This window comes from Megalobrama amblycephala, linkage group LG5 (assembly GCF_018812025.1).
Source record: "Megalobrama amblycephala isolate DHTTF-2021 linkage group LG5, ASM1881202v1, whole genome shotgun sequence".
Lineage (NCBI taxonomy): Eukaryota > Metazoa > Chordata > Actinopteri > Cypriniformes > Xenocyprididae > Megalobrama > Megalobrama amblycephala.
This window is the reverse complement of record NC_063048.1, coordinates 17,906,177-17,918,136: the sequence shown is the minus strand read 5'-3', so window position 1 is coordinate 17,918,136 and position 11,960 is coordinate 17,906,177. Positions and strand designations below refer to the sequence as shown.

The following is an 11,960-nucleotide window of genomic DNA, read 5'->3' as shown; positions in this document are numbered from 1 at the left end:
CGGAGACTGCATTGCATGAAAATATTTTTTTATTTTCAAGTTGTTATATTTTGTTAGCGCTAAAGGCCAGCAAATTAGTATGTTTTATTACAAAAAATATTTTATTTGAGCATACTAGAAAGAACTCCTTTGGTTTGATGACATGATTTGTCACGCCTCTGAGTAGCTTCACACTTGATGCCAATTAGATCACATCCACAGGTACAGAAACACTGGGAAACTTTACTTCATGTAAATCCGTTGTCTTCCAATGGACCATAAGGAACATGGATGAGGAGGCAGCCCTCGAAAATTACTTTGACCAGACTATTGTTGTAAGTTATAAAATGAAATGCTAAAATGCTTGTGTAAGGTGAGTCTTTGTTAGCTGAAAATCAATAAATCAATATTATCGAGATACATTCAAGTCTATTATAATGCACAGGCTCTTATAAGATACATAAGGTAATTATAAATAAGGAAAAAGACACAAAAAATACAGTAATAAATACATGTGATATGTTGCTACACAAATAAATAGACAAACTAAATATTGCTATGCTAGTTATACATTTAAGTTGAGTAATTAATATATTGTTTTAATAAATGTGATAAAAATATCTATCCTTGTAATTTTTTAAAATTGGAATGTTGGTCCTCCCTAACAATAGGGACCTTATAGAAGCCATTAATGTATTTTTTCTCACTTGTTTTTGTTCTCCCAAGGGTTCATCTGATTACATCTTTGAGGGGGATCTGGGTCCAGCTCCACAGCTCCAGGATTCCTCTTTCCTGTCCTCTTTAACTTCTCAGGAGAAAGATCTTACTGAGGACTTGGACCTGAGCTTCTTACCTGATGAACTGAGCACTCAAGATGAGCCGCCACAGCCTGAGAATGTCAGCATTAATGAGGACAGTGGCGTTTACACCGACTGTCCACAGAGAGAATCAACAGAGGCAGATACTGACGCCAGTAATTCTGCCAAAAACCCCTCACAGTTCAATCTCCCGATGACTCCCATGACTCCTATGACCCCCATGACCCCAGTGACAGAGAGTTCAGGCATCATCCCACAATTACAGTAAGATATTTTATAGGGAAAATATGGAGTGTGTATCTGAGATTCTTTGTAACATCTTACGGCATCATATAGGCCTAGCGCTTTTTCCAAATGTTGCAGGCTGTAAATTATTTTGACTCCATAATTTCACCAAAACAAATGTCTGTACCATTCAATAGAATCCTTTGCACAAGTAAAGAGTGATTACTTCTGAAAAACCAGATCATAGTTTTCTGTGAGAAATGCATCTGTTGACCATGCCAGTCTATATGTCCAAACCTGTTTTTGATTATACACAGGAATATTGTGTCAACAGTGAATCTTGCTTGTCCTCTGGATCTCAAATCCATTGCACTTCAAGCTCGAAACGCTGAATACAACCCAAAGGTACATTTCTACTGGTTAATTTTATACAACACTGTATAGAACTGTATTAAATCATAGACAAACATTATGTAGCTTTCTTAACGGAATAGTTCCTGCAAATTGTAAAGTCGTTGTTTACTCTGTTGACAGAAGGATGGGTAAAAAAAGACAGAATTTTCATTTTTGGGTGAACTATTTCCGTCTCTGGTATTTTCACTATCATAACTCCAAATTTTGCTATATATAGCGCTTTGCTGCAGTTATAATGAGGATCCGTGACCCAAGAACTACTGCTCTCATTTTCAGCTCTGGAAAAATGGTCTGCACTGGGGCCAAGAGGTATACATAATATATATATTCAAAACTCTTAACTATGATGCATTAGGGTAGCACGACTGTAAAACAGATAAACTTAGCTCAGAAATATTCTTACATGTGTCTTTTACTCTATATTTGCCTTTCCTTTGTTTATCTTTCCAAGCAGTGAGGAGCAATCTCGCCTTGCTGCACGGAAATATGCCCGGGTGGTACAGAAACTTGGTTTTCCTGCCAAATTCCTTGACTTCAAGATCCAAAACATGGTTGGAAGTTGTGATGTCTGCTTTCCTATACGCTTAGAAGGCCTGGTCCTCACTCACCAGCAGTTCAGCAGGTCTGAACAGGCATCTATCATAAATGAGTATGATTGATACAGGTCCACAATATTATATGACTTAACTACCTCGTCTTTAACCGCTGTCAACTATTTTATCCCTCCAGCTACGAGCCGGAGTTGTTTCCTGGTTTGATATATCGCATGGTGAAGCCACGTATTGTGCTGCTGATTTTTGTATCAGGAAAAGTTGTGCTCACAGGTATAGTTGAGATATAGTCTTATTCTCTAGTATAATCTAACTTAGTGCAATCCTAAAAACATTGCATTGAAATTTTGTGAAACTATCTTATGTTGTTATGATTTTAGGTGCAAAAGAGCGCTCAGAGATCTATGAAGCCTTTGAAAATATTTATCCCATCCTGAAAGGGTTCAGGAAGCAGTAGAAACACCGCACTTACACGGAAACCTGCTGCATGTGAATATTTGTCTATAATGATGTGCTTTGTATCCATGTGTTAGTGGTATTTGAAAGGTTTGAATGCAATAATTGAATCAAACTTTTGTTATTGCACTTTTTTTACTCCCTTTATGTTTACTTTGTAATGTCTGCATTAGTGAGGGTTGCTGAGATAACAGAACATCCTAAAGTGTAAATGTTTTGTTAAAATTCAGATTCTCAAATGGAGACACTAAGTATCCACTTCGTTTATGACTATGTTTTGTCCCTCTTGTACATGTTGAACTGATACTTGCTGATGCAGGTAAATAAACTTTGAACATTTCTCTTTTGCATACTATGCATATGTGCATTTTAGTGTTTTTGAAAGAGTATCTTATACTCACAGAGGCTGCATTTATTTGATCAAAAATACAGTAAAAATAGTAATATTGTGAAATATTATTACAATTTAAAATAGCTCTTTATTAATATATTTTAAATTGTAATTATTCTTGTGATGACAAAGCTGAATTTTCAGCCACCATTACTCTTCAGTCACACAATCCTTCAGAAATCATTTTAATGTGCTGCTTTTGTGCTCAAGAAACATTTTAGATAAGTATGGTTACCATGGTAAATTTTTCTAAGGAAACCCACCACCACACACGTGACAGCACAAACACAAACATACGTCACATGGTGCGAGGGGCAGACAGCCATCACACACCGCTAGTCATAGAGATCTCAGGATCAGAACTACTTTTTATTTTAATATTTTCAACCACAAATCATGTAAATCTCACAGTGAACGTTTCTAAGAGGCGTTTGGTCTTCATAGAGCCTGTATCGTCATGGCTTGTCCCTTAACAGGCGAACCCCGGCCTTCGGGGCCTGGTGAAGAGTATCCAGAGTCTGGATCAGAGGCCCGGGCGCCCGCCCGACCCCATCCGCCTCAGCGGCACCTTCAACCGGCGTGCGCCAGCGCTGCTGCCGCGGTGATGGTGGAGGCGCTGGATGATGCAGAGGGGCTCTTTGTTGCCGTGGAGAGATGTCCGCTCTGCAACACCGCCAGACGCAGACTGACCTGCGCCCGTTGCATTCAGAACGGGGATTTCGTGTATTTTGACGGGAGAAATCCGGAGAGGTGTGTTTTAATGAGTTTTTTCTCTTATTTACGCTGTTTGCTAATACAGTTTAGCTTGCTAGCATTTTTCAGTATTATCCGTTTCGCATCTTTTTATTTTATTTAAGCACACCCCCTTGATTTTAAGTGTTTTCGGGGTTAATATGAGTTCTGTGAAGATTCTTGTGATAGTATTTTGCTAATTCATGGCCCTAGTTTGCTAACATGCTAACTGCTAATTTGTAAACAAACTATCAGACAACAAAGAGGTTCACGTTTCAGCTGTCTCTTTCATTTCTTGTCAGATTTCAAATGCGTGGCTATTTAAATGTTTTAAATCCATAATTAAAAGTGTTGTCATGGCTTATATAAGTTTTGTGAAGAAATATTGTAGCAATATTTGACATCCCAAATGTGTTGACCTAGGTTTAGCTGAGTCATGTTACCAAATCTGACAATATCATCATTAACTTATGCGTGCGGCGCAATATGTGTATTGTGTATATATATAATGTGTGTGTGTGTGTGTGTGTATATATATATATATATATATATATATATATATATATACACATTATATATATATATATATATATATATATATATATACACATTATATATATATATATATATATATATATATATATATATATATATATATATACACATTATATATCTATATGTATGTGTGTGTGTGTGTGTGTGTGTATGATTAATTTCCCTGTTGTGTAAAACTCTGTATTCTCACAAGTTCTCACTGTATTTATTGTATTTCTGCCAACAGGTATTCAGAAAAGCTTGAAAGACTCCAGAAGCTCAAAAATGAAAAGGAGAATCTTCAGCAGAGGTATTATACCAGCATCATGTGATGCACGATCAACATTGTACATTGATAATACTGAGTCTGAATTTTCCTTTTTTTTTTTTTTAGAGTCATCGAAGCCATGGACAAAAAAGTAGAGGCAGACCAACTTGTAAGTATTTTTGTTCATGTGTTAAAAAATTATACAAGATACAAACCTGTTTTTGAGATATTTCTCATCATTATTGCTGTGAATTTTGTTTATCATAGAGGTGGAAAATCATGTCATGCAAGATGAAAATCCAACAACTCAAAGAGGCCATCTGCACTAGCAATGAAGAAGTCAAGAGTGGTGAGTATCACAACAAAAATGATCCCATGATAGAAGTGTGTAAACATGCATAAATCACATTGAGCTGTGGTACTCATTTGTGAGTTCTCTCTTGATTGTCCTTTAAGTAGTAAAAAGCAGAATAATTTAAAATTAAAAAAAATGGTAGTGTTGTTTGATATCATTTCTGTGACCATTTCGTCACTTCAGGCAGGGAGCTGTTGTTGCGTTCCCAGGAGGAAGGGCAGCGACTGCAGCGCAGAGCCAGCCGACATCAGGAAAAGAGGGACAAAATTAAGCGGCACAACCAACGTCTGGGCGATCTCCTGGATAAGAGATCCAAAGAGCTGCAGGGTAGGCTGGAGGCCCTGGCTGAGGTGCGGAGAGAGCACATCCTGGAGCTCACCACTCACATCTTCAACATCCAGGAGGAGAAGCAGGGCAGCAGGTCAGAGCAGATCAGATAAGCACAAATACCCTAATGAACATCAAAATATATGCATAAACATATAATACGTGTGGTTGAATATTTTAGCTGAGCTTGTTGCAGTGCAGTCTGGAATAGTCAATACTACCTTAGATTTTGGCCAAAACAAGTAAACTAGTAGGACAGCATAATTTTGCTGCCTACAGTCTTCAGATTAATGATAGGCTTTCTGCGGTAGTCGGTGTTAGCGGTGTTACACAGTGTTCGGCTATACACTGATTACATTACTTGGCCACCATGGCACCGCCCCTGCTGTCAATCAGGATGCGATATCTGCCATCTCGGTCTCTGGAACTACTAGTCAACAAGAAATATTTTTAGTCGAGGTCAGCTCTAGACCTTACAAATATAAACTGAAATCAGCTGTTCTGCTCCATACAGCATGAGCTGCAGAGTGCAGCAGGAGTCAGATTTAACTTATCAGTCTCACTCTCTTAATGTGATAAGACAATGGCAGAGGATTTGGTGCACAGCTGATCCTGCATGTGAATATATTATCTTGTAAAATATGCGATCAGTACTGCTGCTCCCTATACACAGAATAGCGAACGCGCATTCAAAATTGATTTCAATACCCCGCATATTGATAGTGGCTCCTTGATGCCCGCAAATTATAGGCCTGTACACAGAGTACACGTGATCACGAATTCAAAAGCCGGTGTAAGTGGTAATACCGATGTGTACATTTCTTTATCGTGACATCCCTAATTGATGGTGGCTTTAAAATGTGTCCTGTGCAGAACATCTAGGAATAAAGTTTTGTGATTGCAATCACCAAAACACCAGCAAATAATACAGTAATGTTTAAAAAATCGGGGTCAGTTTGATTTTGATTTTTTTAAAGGAATTACTACTTTTAATAAGTTAATACTTTAAATTTAAATAAATAATATTATTCTGCCAGGATGCAATAAATTGTTCAAAAGTGACTGTAAAGACATTTACATTGTTACAAAAAATTATATTTTATATATCAGCATATTAGCATGATTTCTGAAGGATCATGTGACACTGAAGCCTGGAGTAATGATGCTGAAAATATGCTTTGAGATCACAGGAATAAATGACATTTTAAAACATTTAAATAGATAACAGTTCTTTTAAATTGTACTAATATTTCACAGTTTTACTATTTTTACTGTATTTTAAACAAATAAATGAAGTCTTGGTGAGCACAAGATACTCTTTTCAGAAACATTAAAAAATTAAAGCTGCAAGCAGCGATGAAAGGGCCCTCGCACCCGAGCTCACCGCCACTCGGTGGCCTTAGCAAAACAGTGAATAGTGGTCGACATGCATGTAAGCAAGTAAATACAGGAGAAATATGGCAAAGTCATATGAAAGTGCCACACTTCCTGCTGCCAACAGGTGGTCCTTTGACCGTAACTGAATATTGCCATGTAGATGTCTTCAGGCCAGGACTACTATCACACATGTGAAGTTTGTGGCAGATCAGACATTGTATGTCTGAGTTACAACAACAACTTCCTGTTTCATGGCGTTAATCGCATACATTAGCACTTAGCCATGTTTTTTCATGATTTAACGTTTCTAGTATGTTTGGTGCTTTGTGGCATATTGAAATGTGTTTCTGGGACTGAATTACAATGTAAAGCATGCCATTTCCTGTTGCCAGCAGGTGGCACTATGACTAACTGAATATTGTCAAGTAGATGTCTTTAGGCCAGGACTCTTATCACACATGTGAAGTCTGGGGCAGATCGGACATTGTATGTCTGAGTTATAACAGCTTTCTCTTTCATTGGCGAAACATTCGATTTTCTCAGGCCACCACGGTCACGCCCTTCAACGAAAACTCTAGATCTTCACAATTTAATGTCGTAAAGGCCTTTAGATTAGGCTGACCATATATGATCTTGATCTGATTAAAGCTTTAGGAGGAGTTTGTTAAAGTACAACATGTGGAAATGGCAAAAACTACACAAATTTTGCAAAGTTAATTAAAAATATCTGACTTCCTGTTGGTTTTCAGATTTTTCCCCAGACTATTTTGTAGGGATTGAGTTGTTAGATGTGTGTACCGTATTTCATACCTGTACGTGAAACATAGCATGAGGGACACTTCATTGAAATTTTGTAGGTGGCGCTATCGAGCCATTTTGCCTTGACTAATTCAGAGACCCATAACAGACGTAAATTTTCACCACTTCTGACACGTGTGCCAAGTTTCATGAGTTTTCGTGCATGTTTAGGCCCTCAAAACTGACCCTAAACTTTTCAACAGTGGTGTATATTTGTTTCTACCTGATTTATCCACCATAACCTCAAATAATTATACTGACTTCTCGTTTATGAATGTGTCATTTGAATCAGACACTTTATTTCACTCAGTAAGCTAATTACAGTGTCCCTGGAGCAATATCACTTGACATAGATAAATAACTTGTCAGGCCAGTTTTTGAATATGTCATCATCTCACGTGTTTGTATCCTTCAGGGACCCAGCAGATCCAGTCGTGGCCGAGTATGACCTTGCTCTGACCTCCAGCACTGTCAGTGAACTCGCAGAGGCGAGGCGAACCACCTATCACTCAGGCCGCTGGATCTGGGACGATCAGAACGGAGAGACGAGCATCAGTATCACTGGGCCACACGTCACACTTCCCAGTAATGGAGACTGCTCCGCCTATTACAGCTGGGTGGAGGAGAAGAGTGGAAACCAGGGGCCAGGTACAGAATTCACAGATCATCACTGTCACATCTCTGTTATTTCACAAACACTTTTGAAGAAATCCCAATGCTCTATTTAACAGTTTTTATCAAAAGCAAACTTTAATATATTTTTTTCTTCAGCTTTTTAACTTGTTCCTTGGGTGGTGTGGTGTTAAAACACCAACCAACCAAATTAGGGCTGTCACTAATGGTTATTTTGGTAATCCAGTCAATTTTTTTGTATTTTTGTGGTAATAAAAATAGACCTAAGCAAACAATAGCCTTTAAAATTACATTAAAAAATGCATTGAACAAGAACATGTGGGCATCAAAACATACAAACTCAGAGCGAGGGTTTAAACTTTTATTTTGAAGTCGCGATGAACAGTTCTCATATTTAGAAACATATTGATGTATTCTCCTGTGTTGGCGTAGGTTTATAAATGATTTACCTTACACATTTGATGAAATGGCGCACATTGCATTATAAGCTCCACGCATGTAAGGCCTAAATGATAACAGTTCAAAAGTGTGGAACAACGTTTACTGTGTACAGAGCCCGTAGCCTACACACTTGTAAATAATTAATGCACATATACATATATTAAACCTGCAGGGCATATAATTATTTAATTGAATCGCAGCCTTTTGAGTATTCGAATAATAAAAATGTAAGCGGCTAAACAGTTATTTCATCTCATAAGTCAACTCACTATTTTTGGCATGCTTATATCTGACATAGAAGTTATTTTATGAAAGGAAAAATTGTAAGTTTTAGTTTTTATAGTTTTTCCTTTTATTTATTTATTTTTTTTGTAGAGCTGGACCACATCAACCCGGCACACACCATCAGTGCCGCCCTCTGTTATGCTACACAGCTCGTCAATATCCTGTCTCATATTCTGGACGTCAACCTTCCGAAAAAGTTGTGCAACAGGTTACAGCCACATATTTATTGTCAAACCTGTATTTTTATACAAGAACGTGACAGGAAAATCTTCAGTATTTACGTTTCCTTTTTAGGGTTGTTCAGTTCAGAGATGACTGACGAGTCCTGTATTCTGTTTTGTTTTCTCTGCAGTGAGTTCTGCGGCGATAATCTGACTCGCTACCGATTCACCCGTGCCGTAAACAAACTCAACACTAACATCCTGCACCTCTGCTTCTCACAGGTAAATTCTTCTCCAAACTGAGAACACTATGATCTTAGAAGTCATATTCTGCACAAACCTCATGTTTATACTCTCTTCTCAGCACGTTGACAGTGAGCTGCTTCATCCTCACCACACTTTGAGGAATATCATGTTTCTAGTGTCTCCAGCAAACAAGAACCTCGGCAGGTCAGAAATTACATTGGCCTCTTTCTTAGTGAGAACAATGTCCATGTATTTTATAGCCCACATTTCATGATTAAATTCTAATAGATAAAATCAGGTCCCACCCTAATTATTTGCTGCTGAATGTTTTTTTTTTTATTCACTACTGTTTAAACATTTAGGGTCAGTACTACTTTTTTTTTTTTTTTAACTAAGTTTTCCGCTCGATGGAAATACCAAGATGCACATAAATTCTAAAACTGTTCATAAATAACATGATGCATTTTTTTTTTTTTTATCCACTAAGGCCACATCCACACAAAGCCAGAGCTTTCCCTATTCAATCTCTTTTTTTCTTCCTTGTTCTAAAAAATTCTGTAAACATGGCTTTGTCTCAGGAAATGTCTGCATACACACGAAACCACTGAAACCAACTCAAAACGATGTAGTATACATGCCAGACCAGTATGTGGTGCTGTAATTCTGCCACAGAGATACACTAAAAACAGAGAAGAAGACTTGGAGCATGCGAGTCAAGGGGTCAAGACGTGGGGTGATGGCATCATCGTTTCACAAAATATACAGATTGGCTGTACACATGAAAACGTAAAGGTGTCGTTTTCAGATTTATCTACTCTGGGACCCGGTTTCAAAAAATAGTGGTTTCAGGCTCTCAAAACACTAGATCCGTCTGGATGAAACGCCGTTATGATTGAAAATTTGTATGTATACAGCTTAACGCGTATCCGTGTGAATGGGTTGTAAGACATGCGCATAAACTACGCATTTACTGAATAAATCCCTCGATGTGCAACAAAAAACTCTGTCAATGTGACTTTCTCAACAGAGGATGTGATTGGATAACTGGACTAACCAGGAGACCAATCACATCACATGGCATCTCAAATGTTGGTTTTATATTCTGAAACGCCTGAGTCAAAGTCCTCACATGATTACATTTCCAAACACAAGATAACATGACAGCATTTCATCTGCTTCCTCTGAGGCGCAAGATCGAGGAAAAAAGAGCTAGTTTCTCAATTGCGACAACTTCTGTTTTTATTACAGAAATTTTTCACCAATTTCTCAGGAAGTGCCGATTTTGTTCTCTTGAACACATGGGATGGAAACGCTGTTTTATTTGTAAATGTTTCATGCGACAAGTAAAATTCGCAACTTTGGATGAAAAAACTGCTACTAATTACTGGAGTAATGGCTGCTGAAAATTGTGTGTTTGAGTGTATGTCAGCTTTTCTCACTCTTGTTCACTGCACAGAACTGGGCCGTTTGAGGTGAGTGCTGACTTGGAAGACTCTATGGAGTTTGTGGAGCCAGAGGAGGCTGGACCTGTGGAGGAGAGCGGAGACGAGGCAGTGACAGATGAAGAAACAGACTTGGGCACAGACTGGGAGACGGTTCCAAGCCCTCGCTTCTGTGACATCCCCTCTCAGCCTATGGATCTTTCGCAGAGCGGCATGCAGGCATCCCAGCCAGTTGGCAATGCAGGGGGCATGATCTCCTCCGCGGCCGCCTCCGTCACATCCTGGTTCCGCGCCTACACCGGGCAGCGCTGAGATCTGGTGGATATGGGGGTGGTTAGACCGGGCTGTAACTATGCAAACACCCCATTACTGTCACCCTCACTTATGCCAACTGGCCTGTTGAGGGAAATAAAGGGAATTTTTCATCTGACTGCTCATAATAAATGTGTGGTAGAAACCAGAGTGAAGCATGTGTTCCTCAGAACTTTTTTTGTGTGGTTTTATTGCAGGATGGAACTACTTTTACATTTTTGATCTTTTGTAGCTCACATACTGTATACACCAGTCAACTTTATCCAGTGTAAATTGCCAAATATTTTTGTGAATCGGTGCAAAAAAATCATACATTCAAAGCATCGTTGGACAGACTTGACTGTGCTTTTAGAGTTTAAATGATGGATTGCACCTTCTCACCAGCTCTTCAAAGAACCTTACTGTATAAATGTTGCTTGTCTGAGAGAGTGGCAAATATTGGTGTCTTGTTTTATTAGATCATTTACAAAAGGAATTGTATTTTATGAATTGTTTTTTTTTTTCTCTTTAAATTTCCTCAAACACTGCAAGCTGCATTGGGCATAAATATCTTGCATAGTTGCAGTGGAGGAGAGGCTGGCTGTCTATTTTGCTCTTAGGATTTATGTACAGGTTTATTTTTTCACCATCTTGAGTAAAAAAAAAAAGCATATTTACTCAGTTTCATTTTAGAAATGTTTTATTTGTATTAGCAGATGCCCTCAATTATTAAACTGAATACCTCTCTGAAATGCAATAGAAATGAAGCATTATTCCTGTTTATACAGACTTTGAAAACTTCATACGTTACAGATGTATTTGGCCTCAGTACAATGTCTTCTTCGAGACATGCAAAGCAAAAGACAAAGTATGAATGAATGCATTTTAAACCTTTTCACAACATTCTTTACCTTGAATAGTTTCAATGATCTACATATTTATACATTTAAAAATGACAGAAGAAAGAGATGCACCAAATACTAAAGAAATTAATACTTTAGACAAAATACTAAGCGTGATGGACTTTTCACAAAATATGAAGACTCGAGTCACATCTGATGTTTTATTCTACAAATAAATGGGCCAGCCCCTCATAGTGGCCACTGTATCGAGACCATATCTGTGCATAGATTATTTCAAATATGGCATTGGTAACTTTAGTGTGATGCTGCAATTCATAGCAATATGCATAAGTATGTGTCACTTAAAAAAAAATCCCAGTACCATCATTACCAA

The 11,960-nt window shown here is 38.1% G+C and overlaps 2 protein-coding genes across 3 annotated transcripts; both read left to right on the top strand.

Annotated features, from left to right (window-relative positions):
• Positions 1-24: 24 nt before the first annotated feature.
• Positions 25-2,798, top strand: tbpl2 (TATA box binding protein like 2). 2 transcript variants are annotated; one of them, XM_048190949.1, is made up of 7 exons: positions 25-314; positions 706-1,061; positions 1,340-1,427; positions 1,654-1,745; positions 1,891-2,058; positions 2,166-2,260; positions 2,368-2,798. In XM_048190949.1, exons 1-7 carry the CDS (start codon positions 267-269, stop codon positions 2,442-2,444), a joined length of 924 nt encoding a protein of 307 aa, XP_048046906.1. In that variant the 5' UTR covers positions 25-266; the 3' UTR covers positions 2,445-2,798. The 2 variants fall into 2 exon arrangements, with proteins under 2 accessions (XP_048046906.1, XP_048046904.1); XM_048190947.1 differs by having other exon boundaries at positions 1,888-2,058.
• A 323-nt stretch (positions 2,799-3,121) lies between these two features.
• atg14 (autophagy related 14) lies at positions 3,122-11,481 on the top strand. Its single transcript, XM_048190943.1, has 10 exons — positions 3,122-3,584; positions 4,348-4,410; positions 4,495-4,537; positions 4,636-4,717; positions 4,907-5,144; positions 7,641-7,873; positions 8,675-8,792; positions 8,937-9,027; positions 9,110-9,195; positions 10,448-11,481. The coding sequence occupies exons 1-10, from the start codon at positions 3,292-3,294 to the stop codon at positions 10,743-10,745; spliced, it is 1,545 nt and encodes a 514-aa protein (XP_048046900.1). The 5' UTR covers positions 3,122-3,291; the 3' UTR covers positions 10,746-11,481.
• Positions 11,482-11,960: the final 479 nt, after the last annotated feature.

Bases quoted from the DNA above. Each gene is read 5' to 3' on its own strand.
- tbpl2 (XM_048190947.1), top strand. From the start codon at position 267: ATGGATGAGGAGGCAGCCCTCGAAAATTACTTTGACCAGACTATTGTT. The intron at 1,062-1,339 runs GTAAGATATTTT...GATTATACACAG, and splicing joins GGCATCATCCCACAATTACA to GAATATTGTGTCAACAGTGA. The intron at 2,059-2,165 runs GTCTGAACAGGC...TTATCCCTCCAG, and splicing joins ACTCACCAGCAGTTCAGCAG to CTACGAGCCGGAGTTGTTTC.
- atg14 (XM_048190943.1), top strand. From the start codon at position 3,292: ATGGCTTGTCCCTTAACAGGCGAACCCCGGCCTTCGGGGCCTGGTGAA. The intron at 4,411-4,494 runs GTATTATACCAG...TTTTTTTTTTAG, and splicing joins AAGGAGAATCTTCAGCAGAG to AGTCATCGAAGCCATGGACA. The intron at 9,028-9,109 runs GTAAATTCTTCT...CTCTCTTCTCAG, and splicing joins TGCACCTCTGCTTCTCACAG to CACGTTGACAGTGAGCTGCT.